At 30.9% G+C, this 21,884-nt stretch overlaps 1 protein-coding gene and 1 non-coding gene across 2 annotated transcripts; both read left to right on the top strand.

Annotated features, from left to right (window-relative positions):
* Nucleotides 1–13,812: 13,812 nt before the first annotated feature.
* On the top strand, nucleotides 13,813–13,894 carry TRNAS-UGA. The gene has a single exon. It is a non-coding gene; the product is annotated as a tRNA-Ser (tRNA).
* Nucleotides 13,895–17,233: 3,339 nt separating this feature from the next.
* On the top strand, nucleotides 17,234–18,968 carry LOC124925950 (nascent polypeptide-associated complex subunit beta-like). The gene is made up of 6 exons (XM_047466095.1): nucleotides 17,234–17,349; nucleotides 17,818–17,885; nucleotides 18,004–18,152; nucleotides 18,400–18,456; nucleotides 18,540–18,578; nucleotides 18,655–18,968. The coding sequence occupies exons 2-6, from the start codon at nucleotides 17,818–17,820 to the stop codon at nucleotides 18,819–18,821; spliced, it is 480 nt and encodes a 159-aa protein (XP_047322051.1). The 5' UTR covers nucleotides 17,234–17,349; the 3' UTR covers nucleotides 18,822–18,968.
* The last annotated feature ends 2,916 nt before the right edge of the window (nucleotides 18,969–21,884 follow it).

Here is a 21,884-nt window from a genome sequence, read left to right as displayed (position 1 = left end):
TGGGTTTTGGGGCTTCTGGACTTTTTAAACAAACTGGAATTTTTATTACATAGTTGAGAGCCCAACAAGTTATCATATTTGATTTCTATTTTCCAATAAAATATATATAATTTATGATTTAAAGAGGGGTCATTAGTAGGATTGATCGTGATAATCATTCCTAGAACAAACCCGGATCACAACAATTCTTTTAAAAAAAACTCCTAATTAATATTCAAATACTCATTTCTTAAAGTCATTATGTCTCATCACTTCCTAATATAAATTATATAATCTCCTCTCAATGTTATTTTATTTTGTTTCTGTTTTTTTCATTCAAATGTACCTAAATTTCTTTTAAGAGTTTGACATAGTTATTAGTGTTCTTTTTATTCTCTTTTTTTTGCTTTCAGTGTTTAGAATTTCATATTAGGGTAGGACCCTTACCTAATATTTGAGGTTATTTCTTTTTCATTGTTCTTCTTTCAAACCCCTCTTTCTTTATTTGTATGTAAGAATCGACTTCATGTCTCGTATTTACAACAATTCACAATATGCGAAGTTTAACTTAAAAATATTTATTTTAAATTTGTGATATTTTTCCTTTTCAACTAAAATATTTTATAATTTTGAAAGTGTCAATAAAGATTTTATTGAAATATTAAACAAAAATACATGTAGTTTAAGTCTACTTTGTACTTGAACAAATTCATATTTGTTTATATATATATAAAGGAAAAAGAAAAAAATTTGATATTTATGTTATTCAATTAATGGATTAGAAAACTGCTAAAAAAAATAGACAACAGACTTTGATAATTTATTATAAATAATTAAATAGAGAGAATTTGTTAAATTAAAGTAGCTAATTAACTTAGAATAATTAGCCAACGATTATAAAATTACAATGTTTTGAATATTTAATTTAAATAATTAAAAACGGAGAAATTGTTAAGTAAAAATTAAAAATAGGCAATTAATTATTAGTGTTAATTAGATATTAAATAAGAACTTAATTATGGTAATTTAATCATGTGCAGATTAAAGAAAATTGGAAAGAAAAAGATGACCGGTATTTAATTAAAGTCGGTTTTGACCAAAGTTCGGTATTATCTGCAAAATCGGTATCTTACAGGATCGGTAATTTGTGAAGACGCGTATCCGGTATTATAAGAATTCAGTATTATATGAAGCTAACCAGTTTGTTCGCTCTTTGGTATTTTATCAAAGCGTAGCCAGTAGTTTATGAATCGGCATTTTGTGAAGCGTAGCCGGTAGTCTATGAATCGGCATTTTGTGAAGCATAGCCGGTAGTTTATAAATCGACATTTTGTGAAGCATAGCCATTAGTTTATGAATCGACATTTTGTAAAGTGTAGCCGGTAGTTTATGAATCGGCATTTTATGAAACATAGCCGGTAGTTTATGAAATTGGCATTTTACAAACATGTAACCAGTATTCTATATCAGTTCGGTATTTTGCAAAATCGGTATTTTGTAAAACACACGTCCGGTATTTTTCAAATCGATATTTTGCAAAGCATGTCAGTTTTATCTTCCGGTATTATATAACTTTGGTTATATAAGAAGAGCGCCCGGTATTTTTTTATTAGAGCTCTTTCGTTAGTCATAGACGTCAGCTTTATGCGTCCTCAGTTTTTATTTCCATTTCGGTGCAAAGACTGATAAAGATCTTTTTGGCAGCGGCAGAGTTATGCTAAAAGAATCAAAGACAAGTCAAACCCTCTAATATACGCTCCTCATACATCGTGATCCCATTAATGACAATTTGGCTTACTATCATCCAAGTACAGACAAGATCAAAGAATATCTCATCTGATGCACTATTCTGGAACTCAACCAATCAAGATCAAGACAAATGTACTATGAAGCAGATATATCCGTTGAGCAGCAAAATATGTTCGTTGACATATACCTACTTAAGAGAACAAAGGACAACCTACTTCAAAAACCTTTTAACAACATTTTTACGAGCCTTGCATTTGTGATAACAAGCTATCAAGTCTCTCAAGCTCAAAAGTTACAAAATCTTTCACGTGTGTTAGAGTGTTAAAGTTGTATTACAATACTACATATTCTGTGTGAGTTTGTTAACATTGTAAGTTGACAGAATCCGTTTATGTTCAATAGAGTGTGTGTGCTAGGAGTTCGAAAATAGGCAGTAACTAAGTCTTGATTGTTCGACTGGGTTGTGTACAAGTGTTGTATTCAATTAAATCTTCTAGTGATTATCCTTCTCAAGGTTGAGAAGAAGGGGTGACGTAGGAGCTTTTACTCCGAACATCCACAAATATCCTTTGTGTCGTGTATTTCTTCCTACTGCATTACTCTAATCTTATTGTGTTGCTTCAAGTCGAAACAAACATTTATGCACTTAAACTCGGTTCAAGAGTTTGTGACATCTTGCGAAGAATAGAAATTGATATTAACTTCTAACATGGTTAATATCAACTGAAGCGTGTATAAGCGTTCAATAATAGTCAGACCCTAGTCTCTATTGTGTATCCCGATCCTAACAAGTGGTATCAGAGCTGCTAGTTTCTATTCTCATGCATTCGAATATAATCATGACTTCTTTCACGAAGCCTCCTATGTTCAAAAGTGAAGATTTTATTGACTAGAAGATACGTATGAACGTGTATCTGGCATCGCTGGATGATTACATGTGGTATGTCGTCACTGAAGGCTCGATCAAGATTGAGAATGAAAGATGCGATTGGACTAATGATGATAGAAGGAAAAACAACCTCGATAACTTAGCCAGAAACGCTATATATGGTACTCTAAATAAAAACACTTTTGCAAAGATCAGAACATGTACCAATGCCAAGGAGGTTTGGGAGAAGATCATTCAACTAAATGAAGGCAATGAACAAACCAAAGAGAACAAAATCATGGTGGCCACTCAGAAGTTCGACAACATCAAGATGCACCCCAGAGAAACGATAAACGAATTTGATGAACGCTTCACCAGCATCGTAAATGAGCTTTCCATCCTGGGAAAGGATTATGGTAATAAGGAAATCATAGTCAAAGCGTTGAGGGCTCTTCCTAGTTCCTGGGAGGTCAAGACAACGGTGATGAGGGAGTCTAGAAATCTCCACAAGATGTCGATGCATGACCTATTCGATGACCTGAAAGCCTATGAGTTCGAGATGAACTCAAGGAATGAAGATGAACCATCATCCTCGAACGTAACCAGAGCATTGGTGACATCTGTGGAACCAGCAGCTCCTGAGCCTATCAAGTTAGTTGAGCAGTTCAGCGAAGATGCAATGGCCTTACTTGTCAAGAAGTTTGGCAGATTCATAAAGAAATCCAACTCATCCTACCATAACAACAACAACTATTCTAATGATTATAAGGCTAACATTCGTTGTTTTAATTGTGATATTTTGATCACTACAAGTCAGAATGTCGAAAGCCAAGGAGAGACGACAAGAAGCCATCCGATCAGAAACCCAGGGAGGATCATCAACTATCCAAGAACAACAAAGATCAGAAAGCAATGGTGGCAGAGAAGAGAAAAAGCAAATGGGATCAAAGTGATTCTGATGAAGATGAAGAAGTTAAATGTTTATGGCCAACGATAAAGAGGTATTTGACTTTTCCTTTAAAGAGTTTACCCGAGATGACATAGTTACCGCACTCAATGACATGGTCATTGAGTACAAGAAATTGACTGTCCTCGCTTCAATTCAACCAGACAACACAATCAGGGAAACAGATAAACTATCCTCTAAGAACGAAAAACTCAAGGAGACAGTTCAACGATTGACAAAGGAAAACAAGAGAACTAACTACGTGATTGTTGCATGGACTAATTCTAGTAATGCGGTCAACTAGATGACGAGTAATCATAGGCCAACCAGCTGCAAGTTTGGGCTAGGATATGACAACAGCAACCCAAACAAGTCATGCAAAGAGTTGAAACCAAAAAAGGCAAACTTCCGTTCATAAGTTTTGTCAAGGGTACCTCAACCAACACTCAAGCAAGTCACGACGCATATGAGTCAATAACTAAAAAGGAAATAAAATATGTGGATCCAACCAACAAGTCACGGTGGCTTAGTCCTGAGAGAAGGAAAGACAGTCGGTTGGTTGGACATGAACATGATAAGCGGTCAAAAAGGTATCATCATAACTCATCTCCAAAACATTATGACTCATCTGAAGGCAGACAGAGAGATGTCAAACCTAATGTAAGTAGATTCATTAAGACTAACACTAGGAGGTTCATTAAGATAACACAAGTATAGGTCCCTAAAGGACTGATCAACCGTGGACCCAAATAAATATGGGTACCAAAAGGGTGTGAATAGTTTTATTTTGCAGGCTAAACAGGTCAGTTGCCTGGAAGACTCAAAATGGTACTTGGATAGTGGATGTTTAAGGAATGTGATCGAAAATCGCAAGCTTCTAACCAACATTGTAAAGGAATCTGGATCAAGAATCACATTTAGTGACAACTCCAAGGGTAAGACCGTGGGAAAGGGTAAGATTGTCCATGGTAACCTCACCATAAACAACGTGTTACTTGTTGAAAATTTGTACTTTAACATGCTTAGTATAAGGTAAATGTGTGATATAGGATATACTGTTGAATTTCATAAGCAAGCATGCTTAGTTAAGAATCAACAGGGAAGTACCATGTTGACAGGTCATAGGATAGGTAACGTTTATAAAGTCAAATGGAAGAACAAGACATCTAATTCCATTTGCATGATAGCTAAGAATGATCAAAACTGACTCTGGCATAAGAGACTGAATCACTTAAACTTCAAGAATATTAATTATATATGCACTAAAGAACTAGTTGTAGGTATGCCTAATTTGAAGTTTTCTAAAGATAAAGTCTGCTCTCTGCCAGATGGGTAAACAGATCAAGTCAACTTTTAAAAGTAAATGAAATATTCAATCTGAAAGATATTTAGAACTTCTACATATGGACATGTTCAATCCATTTAAAGTAACCAGTTTAGGAGGCATGGAATATACCTTAGTAATTATTGATGATTACTCTAGGTTTACTTGGGTTATTTTCTTAGCTTTTAAATATCAGGCTACTACTAATTTGATTAAAATACTTAAGAGAGTGCAAAATGAGAAATCGGTAAGTGTTAATAGAATTAGAAGTGACAGGGGTACTGAGTTTACTAATAGGACTCTTTCATGTTATCTTGAGGAATCTGGTATTAGACACGAGTTGTCTAGTGTCAGAACCCCTCAGCAAAACGGCTTAACTGAAAAGAGAAACAGAACCCTTAAGGAAGCGGGCGGATTTATAATAGCTGACTCTAGAGTGGCTTAAAAGCTTTGGGCAAAGGCTATCAATACAGCATGTCATACTCAAAATTGGTCAATAATTAATAAAAGATTTAACAAAATGCCAATTTACCATGGTAAAGTCCCTAATATCCAGTATTTTAGGATCTTTGGTTGTAAGTGTTATATTCATAATAACGGCAAAAACTATTTGACCGCTTTTGATGTCAAATCTGATGTTGGTATTATGTTAGGATATTCTGAAGTTAGTAAAGCGTATAGAGTATACAATACTAAAACTCTAACCATTGAGGAATCATCCCATGGTGTGTTTGATGAATCTGTCGAAAGTAACACTTCAACATCCATTGATTTGTCTAACAAATTAGAGGATGTCAATCTCAAATCTAATAGTGAAGATGAAGTCATAGTCATCTGAAACATTGTTTCTGACTAGACCGCTGAGAATGTTGAAGCTCAATAAGACCAGACCGCAACTCAGCAGGCTATTAAAAGCCTAGTTAACTTTGAGCAAATCGGTCAGTCTGATTCTGATCAACCTACTAGTTTATCAAATCTTGATCAAATAACCGGTCAGTCAGAAAATGTTTTAGGACCAAACTTTAAATAGAACAGCAATCATTAGATGAATTCGCAAACTCGGCTTTCATCTCACAGATTGAACCTAATAAGGTTGATGAAGCACTACAGGATTTAGATTAGACTCTTACAACGCAAGAGGAACTAAACCAATTCGAAAGAAAGAAAGTATGGAATCTGGTTCCAAGACCAGCAAATCAATCGGTCATTGGATCCAGATGGGTCTTTCGAAATAAATTAAGTGAAGATGGTATGGTCACGAGGAACAAGGCTAGACTAGTGACCTAAGGATACAGATAGGAAGCCATTGACTTTGAGGAGTCATTTTCTCATGTTGCCAGACTTGAGGCCATTAGAATTTTTCTAACATTTGCTTCTTTTAAAAATTTTAAAGTTTTTCAAATAGATGTTAAGAGTGTCTTTCTTAATGGAATAATAAATGAGGAGGTGTATGTTGAACAACCTCCCGGTTTTAAAAATCCTGCTTTGAAAATTCATATTTTAAATTGGATAGAGCACTTTATGGTTTTAAACAAGCTCGTAGAGTGTGGTATGATACACTTACTAAGTTTCTATTTGATCATGACTGTATCATAGGAACTGTTGATAAGACATTGTTTAAGTTTGAAAAAGACTCTCATATTCTACTTGTTCAAATATATGTTGATGATATTATATTTGGGTCAACTAACCCCAAACTATGTGAGAAGTTCTCTAAGTTAATGAAAGATAAGTTTGAGATGAGCGTGATGGGGGAGTTAAGCTTCTTTTTAGGCCTTCAAGTTTGTCAAATTGAAGGAGGTACTTTCATCAATCAGGTCAAGTACACAAAGGAGCTGTTAAAGAAGTTCAGCATGGAGAGTTGTTATGCTGCCTCAACTCCAATGAGCTCATAAATCAAACTTGACAAAGATGAAGATGGTCAAAGTGCTGACATCACTGCCTATCGTGGAATCATCGGCTCTCTTCTCTACTTAACAACAAGTCGGCCAGACAACCTCTTTGTTGTTAGTGTTTGTGGGAGATTTTAGGCTAATCCTAAACAATCTCACTACGTAGCTGCGAAAAGAATTTTGAAATATATTAAAGGCACTCAAAATGTGGGATTGTGGTATCCGAAAGATTCTAGTTTTAATTTGACAAGTTATTCTGATGCAGATTATGCATGATGTAAGGTGGACAGGAAAAGCACTAGCGGAACATGCCAATTCCTTGGTGATCGTCTTGTCTCTTGGTATAGCAAGAAGCAAACATCCATTGCAACATCAACGTCTGAGGCAGAGTATCTTGTTGCTGGAAGTTGTTGTGCTCAGCTATTGTGGATCCAACAACAATTAAAGATTTCGGTATCCATGATGAGGTGTCCCCAATCTTTTGTGACAACATCAGCGTCATTGCCATAACATACAATCCGGTATTGTATTCAAGGACCAAGCATATAGATATAAGGCACCATTTCATCTGAGACCATGTGGTGCAGAAGCACATCCGGTTGGAATATGTCTCAATCGATCAATAAGTGGTTGATATCTTTACTAAGCCACTCCAAGAGACTAAGTTTTCTTACTTTAGAAATATTTTGGGTCTTGCAGATATTAACTAAATTTTTCTAAAATACGGCATGTACTTAGGGAGAACCTTTCTCTTTTTTAAAATGTTCATTTTGCATATGTTTTCATATAAAATTGGGCATGCATTGAGGGAGAAGCTCGTGATTCTCAAAATTATTTGTGTTAAAACTGTTTTCATAAGAACACCATGCACAGATTTAGGGAGAAGCCTCCGCTTTTCAAAATGTTTTTGTTGCATGATTTTATAAAATATATGTGTGCATAAATTTAGAGGGAAAATAAAATGATCAGATAGATAAAACCAGACGGTTTTCTCCTTTTGAAACCGACAAAATCATTCTGCCGAAACAACTGTAGATAAAATCGAACGGCTTACGCAAACTGAAAATCAAGCTGATTGGTTATGTTTTTATGAGATTGAACAACTACCGTTTGGTTAAATCTCCGCTTTAAGCGGAAGTGGTTTTTCTTTAACCTTAAATAACTAATCTCTTAAGTTCAGGATATGCAGATAGTTGCTTTGGTTAATTTACATGAATGTTTCGGTAGTTTAATCTTCAAATCAAAATGGGGCAGATGTCTAGTCTTTGTCATTATATGTCTGAATATATTCCCTCTCACAAATCAAACAGTCATACCTCAAATAACGTGAAAACTTTTGTCTCACATCGTTCAAACAGATGACTAGCATACTTGTAACGGTTACCTTCATTTACTGTAACGGTCATTTCCTTTGCCCAATAGACGTTAGGATGAATCTTAAGCAATAATTTTTCCCTATTTAATGATGTCCTCATTAAGATTAGCCCACACACTTGAAGCTTTCCAAATCTCTATTAGTAAATCTAAGTTCTATACTCTTCCTATCTAGAACTCTCTCTCACAAATAAAAAAAGTCCTCTCCTTTCTTCGAAAATCTAGAAATGGATCTTGTGTTCGCCCGTAATACACTCATCATCGATTTTGACTCTGTCCTATCTATCGATGATGAAGGAATCACATCCATGTTTAGATCCCTAGAAAACTCAGGGCTAAGAGAATTTCTCGAAAGCTCACAAGTGATTCGCGAAGACATCGTTTTCGAATTCTTTGAACAAGCAATGGTACTTGATGATTCAAGAATCCTCTTAGGAGTGGCAAGAATGGAATTTTGTCTATACAAAGAAGACTTTGCTCATTCCTTCGATCTTCCTACGGAAGGGTTCTCCGAGTTCCCTTCTTCTCCGGATGACATTGTCTACGAAATGTCACTCCTGTTCTCAAATACTTCTACTCGTGTTAGAACCCATGGGGTTAAGTCCTCTCTCATAATCGAATTCCAAATTCTCAACGACATCATTGCCAAATGCATTCTGGCAAAAGACTCTTCACACATGTACTCCAAATTTTTCGATAAAAAGACTTAAATTGATATATATTAATATATAATAAAAAAATAATTTTAATATTTTGATAAATGAATTAAGTGATATAATAAATGAAAAAAAGAGTGAGATAAATATTTTTTGTATTTAGTTATTTAAATAATCTAAACTTAAAAAAAACAATTAATATTAAATCATTCCTAAGTTTTTATGTAATATGGTAAGTTATTTTTAATACTTTAACTTAAAAAGAATTTTCTTTTACTGTATTTTTCTGTGACAAATATACTATATATATGATTATCAAATAAAAATAATAATTCTTTTCAGTTTTTTTAAATAAATAAATGGAGGATATATATTTTAGCGTTTTTCTGCTTTAACAAAAATTATTGAACCAAAGAAATCAAAACGATCATAGTTTAATTGTGCTTAGATGAATTGTTTGTTGTCTTTGTGCTTGAAATGTAAAACATTCAATGTTTGATTCATTTTCTGCAGTCTCACCACAAAATAATTGGGTCCAGTTTAAAAAATAAATAGTTATTTAAAAAATAATAATTGATTATGATTACAAGAAGATAAGTTTATTTTATTTTTATTATATATATATATTTATAAAAAGACTTAAAAACATTTAGAAATTATAATGATAAAATAAAAAATAAAAAATTTTTAAAATAAAAATTAATTTATTATTTTGATTAATATATTGAATAATATGAGAATGAAAGAAAATTATATGATGCTTTTTTATTTGTGTTATTTTTGTGTGTGTAATGAATGGTAATATTTTATTTAAAATATATATATATATATATTGTGCATTGAAACGTTTACATCCTTATTTGAGTTTATTAGTTGAATTACTAGGTTGTGGGGACGAATTTATAGTCACCCATGTGAAAAAAATTATTTCACGTTATTGATTTTTTTAATTTAATTATTTTTTTAATTCTAAAAAATGAGTACTAACCTACACTAATCTATCCATTTCATTCATAAATTTTATTAAAATATTTCAAACTCATCCTATTTTTATATTTTTATAAGTGCACCCTAACTTAAAATCATGATTCTCTGTTCTAAGCTTTTTTTCCCTAAAATTACCAAATTAATGAAATTACACCAAGATCTTGTTAGGGAGGAATTTCAAACAAAAATAAATGTACAAAGAACAATTTCAAACAAAAATAAATATATAAGGAGTAATTTAAAATAATATGATGTATAAGAATATATTTCAAACTTAGTTAAATATTTAGGAAGCATTATACCTATTAGACATTATACTTATTTTTAGCTTATACTAATTTTGTGAGTCGTCTAACCTTCTTAGACGCGGTCTGAAGAAGAAGCGTAGATAGACGTCGTCTAACCTTCTTAGACGCTTCTGAAGAAGAAGCGCAGTTAAACGTCGTCTAACCTTCTTAGACGCGGTATAAAGAAGAAGCATAGTTAGATGTCGTCTAACCTTCTTAAACGCGGTCTGAAGAAGAAGCAGAGTTAGACGTTGTCTAACCTTCTTAGACACGGTCTGAAGAAGAAGCATAGTTAGACGTCGTCTAACCTTCTTAGATGTGGTCTGAAGAAGAAGCGCAGTTAGACGTCTTCCGACTTGATCAGACGTCCGAATGAGCTTCTATTTCTTTACTCAGCTCGTTTGTTGTATTCGTTATCAGCAGTTTGACAAGCCAGCTAATCTCGACAAATGAAAGACTGACATGTATGCGTTTATCATTCATACTTCCCACGTTGTATCTATCCATTACAACACAATATCAATGGATATTCGGTACACTATCAGTCTTGTACGGCCACGATCCATATGATCATAGTCTGTTGTAATATTGTACTATTGACGGACGTCCAATGAACACATGTCATGTGTCCACAAAGAAGATTCGACCGCTGGTGCTCTTTAAGTATAAATAGAAGCTCAAGGACAACGGACGAACAATTGATAATTTGATCCAATAATCTATATTTGTCATATCTTGCTTAAGCTCTTACTATCTGATTTCTTAATCTCTCTCAAGCTTAAGTGTGAATTAACTACTCACTATGTGATTACTCTATAATTCATTCATTGTTACTCTATAATTCATTCATTGTTATTTCTGTGTGAAACTTCAGTGTTATAAGTTGAACAGAGGTTGTTCTTTTCAACAAAGAGTTAGCTAGAAGTTCAGAAGTAGGTAGTTGTTAAGTCCTGTAATTTCTGACTGAGTTTGTGTAGTGTATTCTATATCGATCAAAGTTTTTTAGTGAATATCCTTCCTGTTGAGGAAGAATGGGTGACGTAGGAGTTTTATTTTCGAACATCCATAAAACTTCTTGTGTTCTTTACTTTCTTCCATTTGCATTAATCTGTCTGAAGCTTCAAATCCAACAAATTGTTCCGCATTTGAACTTGTTCAAGAGTTTGTGAAGATTTGTGAAGAATAGAAATATATTTTAACTTCTAACAGAGTTAAAATCGAATCGAAGTTTGTAAACTATTAACAATTGTCAGACCCTCGTCTCTATTGTCGACATCGATCCTAACACAATCTTTAATAAGTAAAGATAATATGAATGTTGTACGAAGTAAAGAAGCTTCAATGTTATGACACCGAAGACTTGGTCATATTAGTGAAAAGGGGTTGAATTTGCTGGTTAAGAAAAAAGTTATTTCAGGTTTGAGTGAGACAAATTTAGAGAATTGTTCTCATTGTCTTCTAGGAAAGCAAACTCAAGTATCGTTCAAGCATAATCCTCCTTCAAGAAAGTCAGATCTCCTAGAGCTGGTGCATTCAGACGTTTGTGGATCTTTAAAAGTACAAACTATTAGTGGTGCTCTTTAATTTGTAACGTTTATTGACGATCATTTCAAGAAACTTTATATCTATGTTTTAAAAACTAAAGATGAAATTTTAAACAAGCTCAAGGAATTCCATGCTTTTGTTGAAAGAGATACTAGAAAGAATATCAAATGCATTTGTACTGATAATGGTGGTGAGTATTTTGGTCCATTTGATGCATACTACAAACAATATGGGATTAGACACCAGAAGACACCTCCAAAGACTCCTGAGTTGAATGGTCTTACAGAAAGAATGAACATGACAATTGTTGAGAGGATTAGATGTTTTCTTTTAGAAACAATGTTGCCCACAACATTTTGGGGTGAAGAATTACACACAGTGATAAATGTTATTAATTTGAGTAATGTAGTTTCTTTGGACAGTGAAGTTCCAAATAAGGTAGGGACAAATAAACATGTTTTTTATGATCACCTACGAGTATTTGGATGCAAGTGCTTTGCTCACATTCCAAATTATGAAAGATCAAAGTTGGATGTGAAGAGCCGTGAGTGTATCTTTTGGGTTATGACAATATATATGAATATGTTGATATTCACATCTAATCAATATAAAAGTTGATTCCTCAATAATATCTACTGTCACTCCTATGTCATTTGATGCTCTAACATATACGCATACTTTGTTAAGATCCGCAAACAAAATAAAAAAAATCAAAAGACCCCTGATCAAGAATTAATCCCTTTATGTAACTACCAAAGAAAGATTAACAGCCATAAATGAATGCTCGAAAAACTTCGACAAAACGTGGACAACAGAGTTTGAACCTGCACAAGCAAAGTCTAACATATTTTAAGTTTGTCTCCTTAATCACTCGGACATATCAACAATATTGCTAATTTAGGTGAACCGGTGTCATTTGTCATCCAAAACAAATTACCAATCTCTTTGTTGCTTTGATTAAAGGAAAAAGTCAAAACAAATATCCCATGATTTGTATGAATTTATCACTATTTTAGCCATATATGAAGATTAATCAACGAATTTGGTTAAGTATCGGTCGAGTTCCACTTTTGAAAAATTAAAATTTTTGACCGATTTTCATCATGTTCGTCGCGAAGAAGAAGAAAAGCTCGAATTGAAACGTCGTCATTTTGAGCTAAAACATGAATGAGCGTCTTGGGCAGAGTGTTTCGTCTTCCTCCGTTAGCGTTTGGGTGTTCCATCCGCATTTGGGCTAACGATGTTATGGCGCGCGTTAATTAATTCGGTGTTAAGCGGAAGCGCTCAATTTTTGTTGTAGCGGGCGACACGGTCTTCTGTGGTTCGTTGGATGGAGTCTGTGTGCTCATCTGATGGTCGTGTTGTCTGCTGCAATCGATTTTTTTATTTTCGGTTGTACTAGATCACGATCTTTTTTCAGCCTTGGAGCTTGATTGAAATTTATTTTTCTTCATTCCTTTTGGCTTTATTTTCAACCTACAAAATACTTAAATATAGATGAATATTTATTTTGTCTATTTATTTATTTTTTAAATATATTTTTAGGGTTTTATAAATAATTAATTTAGAATTTAAATGGATACAACATTTATCTCAAATTATTTATTTAATTTATTTTAGTCTTTAAAATTAATTTAGGATAAAATGAATACAACATTTATCTCTAATTATTTTATTTACTTGCCTTTGTTTTAATTATTGGAATTAATTAATATAATATTGAATCCAAATAATCATTTAATCTTTGTTTGCCTTGATTAAATTATTTTGAATTAATTTATTCAAAATAATTATTTTAACATTTATAAATTGGGTAGGTAAAATATTATTGTTTACAGAATGCTACTCTCAAATCGAGTTTGAATACAACAAACTATATTTTTTAAACGTGGATTCGAGTTTGAGATATGGACATTATATTTTTCTGTCCAATTTATAGTCCTTTTATGAGGGTAATTTGTATTCATTATTTATGGTAAATATAATGTATTTTATATTAGTATTATATAAATTAATATATATTGTAGAGTTATGTTAATGGAGGTTCGTACCTTTGATTTTGAAGATCTTAGAGAAGACAAAAAAAAAATATAAGTTGTTTGCTTGTTGATCACGGTTGACTTTTGCCTTTAATCAAAGCAGCAAAGAGACTAGTAAGTTGTTTTGGCTGACAAATTACCTCGATTCACCTAAACTAACAACAGTGTCGATATGTCCGAGTGGTTAAGGAGACAGACTTGAAATCTGTTGGGCTTCGCCCGCGCAGGTTCGAACCCTGCTGTCGACGTTTTCTTTTATAGTAGCATTTGTCGAAATTTTCCGAGCATTCATCTATGGTTGTTAATCTTTCTTTTGTAGTTATCCTAAAGGGATTAATTCTTGACCATGAGTTATTGTAGATATTGTTGAGGAATCAACTTCTATTTTGATTAGATATGAATATCAACATATTATGAAAGATCTATCTTAAATGAGTGTATTTTAGATTCATTTCATGCAATCTAAGTTTTAGAGGAATGCTATGTCAATCAATAATTACATCTTTTGCGAAATTAGTTATCAACGGTTTATACTTAAATAACTTGCAACATAAATAGCATACCTTATTCAACTCATTTGAGTACACAAACCACTTCTTTTCTTGATTTTCTTCATTTGAAAGATGATGAACATAAAGAGAAGACGGAAAGTTTCTCCCTTGAACACTTTCTTTTGGATGCATCATTTTCTTTTATGATTTTAATTGGACCTTGAACAAATAACATTATCCTTATTTTATCGTTAATACTTCCCCACAACTCGGATTGTAGCTCACATCTCTAATAACATATCCATCTTCATAATCTTCTTTTAACACATTTCTCTTAGTCTTCATTTTCTCATAAATATCTTTCTTCTTTTTTCTCATTTTCTTCGTTAATATCTTGATACTCATTTTCTTCGTTAACACCTTGATCTTTAAGATTATCATTAGATTGTTTTAAAATCTTATATTTAAGAGTATCATATTTTTCATTACCACATTCATCTCTAATGGTATCATTTTCTCTATCGCGTATTTTTTCATCTCTAATGGTATCATTTTTTCTATCACTTATTTTTTCATCTCTAAGACTTGAACTTAAAAGGATAAAATTTTGATTTTTTTGCATTATATATTTTAGAAATTGAGCCCTCTAGTAACTTTGTCATTGCATCATTTTGTCGATTGATTTTTCCATTATAAGATCCGAAAATTTGTTTTTAAAATGAACGAAACTTCACTCTGTTTTGATTTTAATTTTTAATATAACTCATAAAAGACCTATATTAATTAAAACAATTGAGTTTTGTTGCATAACAATTTAGCAAATATGTTGTGACATTATTTATATATAACATAATTTTAAATCATAATTTTTAAACTCAAATATAATATAAATATAAATTATCATATTAATTACTAAATTTATTAGCCCAAGTGCAGAAATAAAGTATGATAGTCAATAGTTACAATATTTATCTCAAATTTATTTTCTCCAAAATAATTGAGATAATTATGGAAAAAGAAGATCTTTCAAACTACTTAGCCCGTGCATTTTCACGAGTAATAATATAAAAATCGTGAAAAAAAATTACGGATAACATTTTTTGACATTTTTTAACCGTTTTAAGTTTATGGGTGAGTCAACCCATAATCCGACCCAAGTATCCATTTACTCAACATCATTATATATTAGTTAGTTAAAAAGTTGAACTTATATTAATATTAAAACGTCTCGCGTTTATCAAATTTGGTGTTGAATTTAAAATATAAAGTCTTTGTAGCCTAGTTGGTTAAAGAGTTGTACTTGTTTTGTTAGGTTGCAAGTTCGAAACATACATTAACCACAGCTCTCGACCCGGCAATCCGGACACTTTAAAAATTAAGCATCATTATATATATATATAGATTATCATATTAATTACTAAATTTATTAGCCCAAGTGCAGATATAAAGTATGATAGTCAATTTGTTAGTGACAACAATAAAGCAATTTATAGGATGTTATGACAATATTTATAGTTACATAATTCCTAAATCCTAATTTCTAAACTCAAAATTTAATATAAATATGAACTAACATATTATTTACTAAATTTACTAACCTAACATGATAACATAATTGATTTTTGTAAAACCAAATAAAGTTGCAACTTTATTAATGTAAGACTAGGTATTTTCTCCAAAATAATTGAGATAATTATGGAAAAAGAAGATCTTTCAAACTACTTATACGCCATAGCCATTAAAACAATGATGAATTAATGTAAGGGAGCTTAAGCATTTCAACATTAAATTCCTAATTTCTTTGAATTGATATTAAATAACTAAGAATCTAACTTACTATTATACTAACATTAAGTATTAACAATAACATATATAATAATTATAGTTTACTAACATATTAATTTTTAACATATATAAATACCTAATTCAAAAAATCAAAATCATATATCTATAATAAAATATTAGAGAATATATTTTGAATTTGAAGAAGATTAGAAAAATACATTAATAAATTTGAGAATCCATTGAGAAATCAGTAAAAAACCAATAAAATTAAAATAAGTTGTGTAGAACTTATAAGCAACTGAGTAAAATGAGAGAAAAAAAATCAGTGTACTTTTTTTAACAAAAATTGGGATGTCGAGGGGTGAATTTACAGTAACCAAGCCCATGAGCGGTCCTAAATTGTGGTGCCCAAGAGTTGAATATGTATGGGCTTTGTTTGGTCGACCCTAAATTTAGACTAGTGCAAAGATAGAATTATATAAAGAGAGAGAAAAATAATTTTTTATAATTTCTTTTACAAAATTGAACTACCCAAGAGAGTGAGTTTGTCATAGCCCATAGCCCGGTCCCAAATTTATCTATATTCTTATACAAATATATATTGATTCATTGAATTTATATAAATATAATTAATAATTATTTTTTCTAAGATTCATATTTTATTATTTTCAATTTTTTTTTCTTTTATTTTTGTTTAGATTTATTTTTAAATAATTTTTTTTCAATTTTAATTATTAAAAATGAGTTATTTAAATAAATGATATTAAAATATAATATATAATATAAATATAAAATTATCTGTTGAATTATTTTATATTAGTTTTAAATAATTTTAATTTATAAACACTTAATATATAAATTATTTTTTGAAAATAATTTAAATTTGTGTAATTTTTTTTTCAAATATTGTAATTTGTGTCTTTCATTTGTTTTTTAAAATTTAAAAGTCATTTTATTTATTCATTAAATTATGAAAATAAGAATATAATATTTTTTTTTATAAAAAATAAGTAAGTTTTAACATATTTTTGTCATAAATAATTTAAATATTATTACACTGTAAATATAATTAAAATAAAATTAATTAACAATTACATAACTCATCATTGCCTCACAAAGCGGATTTTGTCTTTGTTTATTATTAAAAAAAAAATCATAATATTTTTTATACATAATAAATCTTAAGAAATATAATTAATATAATTTGTTTTTTTATAAAACTAATATGAATATAATTATTTTTTATTTAAAAAATTTGCTAAGAAATTAGAAAAAAAAAATAAAAGTCCAAATTGTGCCGCACGGACATTAGCAGGTGGAATGTAATTAGGGTTCCGTTTTCATGATATAGACACACCTCTCACATCTGTTCTTCTTATCCACCTTTGTCTAAACTCTCTCTCTCCTTTCTCGGGATTTCGGCAGAGGTAAAATCCTGAATCCCTCCGAAGTGGTTCCTTAGTTAATTGATTGTTTGTCTATTCTAATCTGCTGTTTGCCTATAATTGTTCAACTTTTTATCAGTCCAATCGCCTTTGTCTGATCTGAGTTTCTTCAGACTTGGATGGGAAATTAAGGGTTTTTTCAACTTCTTCTATCTCTTCCAACCGTTTCACTTTGATTTATCTATCTGATTACATTCACGTCTTAAAGGGTTCTCAAGGAAGTTCTTTTCTCTTCATTTTTTTCAGCTGAACTGACTGTATTAGCTAGTTTAAGTTTTGCAGCTATAATGAAATGGTTTTAAATCGACTAGTCTTAGTCCTGCCGATTTTTATGATTATGGTATTCTCAATAGGAGGTCGACGAACATAAATTTGCAAGCTTTATGGTTTAGAGTCATGGTAATTGTTGTAATTCGGGTATTAACTATTCTTTGCAACCATCTCTGACAGATGAACGTAGAAAAGCTTATGAAAATGGCCGGTGCTGTCCGTACCGGTGGCAAGGGTAGTATGAGAAGGTTTGCTATGAGTTAATTATGTTCATAAAGTGTTTTCTAAGATTTATAATCTCCTTTCTTTCATTTGTGAATGTTTTGTTTTGTGTTTACAATGAATTAATGGCTTGACTGAAAACAGGAAGAAGAAGGCTGTTCATAAGACTACTTCAACAGATGACAAAAGGCTTCAGAGCACCTTGAAGAGAATAGGGGTGAATGCCATTCCTGCCATTGAAGAAGTGAATATATTCAAGGATGATACAGTTATCCAGTTCTTAAACCCCAAAGGTAAAGCCTGCTGTATATTTATGTTGGATTTTGTAATTATTGCCAATGGTTTATTGAATTGACTTCTTTCTGTTAGATTATTTATTTCATATATTATGGTTCTTGAAGTTGAGACAAGCAAATAAACTGTAACTGCAAATTGGTGGAAATTTTGAGTTTGAGGGGTTTAACTATAGACATCTTAGATTGCCATGTTTTCTACTATAATTAGTTCTTCACAAATAACTCATAATTGTTATAATTTCAGTTCAAGCTTCGATTGCTGCCAACACTTGGGTCGTGAGTGGTTCTCCTCAAACAAAGAGTATGTTGTCTTTTCTCTATTAACATAAATGTTGGGTTTTTGTAGCAAATATCATAATTAATTTTTCTCTATTTCAATTGCAGATTTACAAGATATTCTTCCTGGAATTTTAAACCAATTGGGTATGTGATATGTTCTTGCTGTCTTCTTCATATATGAATCATATTTCTTAATAACATTTGTTATGAATTGTTTCAGGGCCTGATAACCTAGACAATTTGAGGAAATTGGCAGAGCAGTTCAAGAAACAGGTACCTGGAGCAGGGGCAGTTAAAGACGATGGTGAAGATGATGATGATGTTCCAGAACTTGTTGCTGGTCAGACGTTTGAAGCTGCTGCTGCTGAAGAAGTTCATGCTTCTTAAGAGAGTTGAGTTAGATACAAATTCTATTACGCATTTTGATTTTATGTTATCTAATTTCATGTTGTTGCGACCAATACCAAAATGTTATTTTGTGAGAAATTCTTCACGAGTTCAATCTTCATTTTAAATAGTGGTGTGTTCAGTTCATTGTTGGATTTCTATTTAATGTTGTTATTGCAGGTAATTCTGAAATGTAGTATCTATTCTATATTGGTTCTTATGTTTGTAAAAATAGTTGATGTGATGTTTTGACTTGTGATGCCTGATATTAAAAAATTTCTGTGATTAAAATTTTAATTTTTTATGGGCAAATTGAGTTTGTGGATCAATCTTACTCTGAAGAAATAGATCTTGAATCTGAAAATATTTTATCAGTACTTTGTAATTGATTAAACAAATTAGATAATAATTTGTTATTTGTTAATAGTTGTAATACATAAATTTGTTATTGGTTAATGATTTTTAATGAAAGTCTGGTTGATAGATTTTTGTGGCATAAATTTTATCAGTTTTTTTCTTTTTCTCATTTTGTTTACTTCTCAGTTCATTGTTGTGCTGATACATATGGTTCCAGATTTTCATATTCATGCTTACAGTTTCAATTCCGTTTTTACTAATCATGTTCAGAAGGAAGTAAAATAATCATTCATTTAGTGGATCATTATGATCTTAATATTAAGGTTAAACATTAGCACTGCAAGCTAAGATCAAAATAGGTTTTACTGACATGGACTGAGAATGTATGACCTGCAATTTGTGCAGCAAAGATTACTTTTAAGGTTAGACTTCTTTGGGGCGTCTTAGTTTAAATTGTGATGGTTGTCATCTTGAAATATTTGTTTTAAGAAGATGAAGAATTTAAGTTGTTAAGAGTTCCTAATGGGTCTCGATGCGAGGTACAAATTTATAAATCGTTTACAATGTTGAAAAATACGAAAAAGAAGTCACAAACAGAAAATACTCTACTAAGAGTCAGTTATGTAAATCAGTCACTTGAATAAGAATAAAAATGCTTATTATTTTCATTGTGCAAGAAAATAACATATTAAGAAGGGTTGCTTTAAAATAAATGGTAACCAGAAGTTTCTGGAAGGAGGAAGAGTTTAGGATCTGCACTTAGAATATGTAAACATGTCAGATAAATGGTTAATAGCTTCTGGAGAAATATACACTGATATTAGGAAATTAGATATACCTAAAAGTTATGTATTTGGCAGATTGAACAAGTAGAAGATTTATTTTGATAACATTGAACTAAAACATGTATTGTTTTTCTTTCTTTTAAATATTGTTTGATAGCAGTTTCAAAACTAAAAAAAAAAAAAAGAAAAAAAAAAGAAAAAGAAAAGAGGAATGAAGTGTATTTCAAATTGTTTTTTTTCAGTACATTAAAAAGAGGTGAAAAGAATATTGAGAAAATGATTGAAAATCTATATTTCTGAGAAGTTTTTAGATTGAATTATGTTAATAATTTCTCTTAAATTTACAAGAGTCTTGGAAACCCTGCAGATTGTGCAATAAAATCTTATTTTCAGAGCTTATTAATAAGAAAAACCATAGTTTTATATGTCCACTTATTAAAATGCAAAGTAACCATTTTCAAAAAATGTTTATAAAATTAAGAAGATTTTTTAATTAATACATGTTCACTTCAAGAAGTTTATTTTGAATTGATCATATTGACTACTTACTGTTGATAATTTTTTACTTGGATATTTTAGTTTCCAACAAAATTTATGTATATGGTAAACTTTAGAATTTTATATACCTATTTAGAATGTATATGATATTACTCTTAAAGATTATTGGATTAAATAATGGAACTGAATTTGTAAATGAAAAATGTTTAAATTATTTAATTTCCTAAGAATTATACACCAGACTATCTATGCTTATTTATCACAAAAAAAATCTGTCAAAATTATAAGTTTTGGTTTTTTTTTATTGATTGCAAAGTATTTAATTAATAGAACACTAGTGATGTTTTAAATTGTAAAATTTCAATTGAAATGTTATGTTTAAAATACCAGAATACAAAACAATTGAGTAACAAATATATATTTTTGGGATATCCTTTAAAATAAAAAAGAATATACAATATGATATTACAGTGAAGTTATATATTATATTTTTGTTTTAATTTTTTTTAACACCATAAATTGTTTTATAAAATAAGTTTAGGTTAATGAATTATACTACTTTTTATATTCTCATTCTTTATTAAAAAAAAAAAAAATAACTAGAGAAGTCAGAAAATTATTTTTTCCTCGGTCCAGTTTTTTTTTTTTTTTTAGCATAAGAGGGTATATTATTTTTTTATCACTCATATTTGAGTTAATATTTTGTTTTGTTCGGTCTAATATTCTATTTAGTTGGATCTCTGTATTTTTGTCTCGAATTTTTATAGTCCGAATAATATACTCTCAATTGTTGGTGGGCCGTTTGCTACTCACCCTCCGATTGTGTTGGTAATCCATTCTCGAGTCCGTGTCCGTATCTTTTTAGCAGCAAAGGAGATGAAATAATCGGATCTGGAGTTATTTTTTATTTTTTCAATAAAAAGTTATTCGATTTGATATTTCATATAAATGACCTCTTACATGTATCATCTCATGATTTGTATAAATTTTTTTACTATTTCGGTCATATATATAAATGTTCAATTTTCACTTGACATGACATTTTTTGCCGTTGCATACCAACCATCGGGTAAGGATAATTTTAACAGTCGTTCAAAATCTTTGGTAGAAATTTTTTCGACACTGTTTCATTAGTTCGTTCGGCTTGCTCTATTTCAACCATCATCGTTTATGAACTAAAATGAGTTCGAGATGTGAGTCAAACCTAAATTGGGTATTTATAGGACCCAAATTATCAATAGGCTCTTCAAATCTTTTTTTGGCTTACACCCATTATCTCAAGTTTTAGATCGAACTAATCCATTGACACAAATAATTCATGGGAGAAAAATGAGTTATTTAGGCCAGGGGTTGACAACGCGAACTGCTAGATTTCGGATACAAGATATTCATCCTAGTCAGGTCCAATTAATGTCTTCTTTCC

Source organism: Impatiens glandulifera, chromosome 2, assembly GCF_907164915.1.
Source record: "Impatiens glandulifera chromosome 2, dImpGla2.1, whole genome shotgun sequence".
Taxonomy (NCBI): Eukaryota; Viridiplantae; Streptophyta; class Magnoliopsida; order Ericales; family Balsaminaceae; genus Impatiens; species Impatiens glandulifera.
This window is presented reverse-complemented; position numbering and strand designations above follow the sequence as displayed.

What these genes read in the sequence shown, in the direction of transcription:
- LOC124925950 (XM_047466095.1), top strand. Translation starts at nt 17,818, where the DNA reads ATGAACGTAGAAAAGCTTATGAAAATGGCCGGTGCTGTCCGTACCGGT. An exon ending in CCAGTTCTTAAACCCCAAAG is followed by an intron (nt 18,153 to 18,399) that starts GTAAAGCCTGCT and finishes TTATAATTTCAG; the next exon opens with TTCAAGCTTCGATTGCTGCC. An exon ending in TGGTTCTCCTCAAACAAAGA is followed by an intron (nt 18,457 to 18,539) that starts GTATGTTGTCTT and finishes TTTCAATTGCAG; the next exon opens with ATTTACAAGATATTCTTCCT.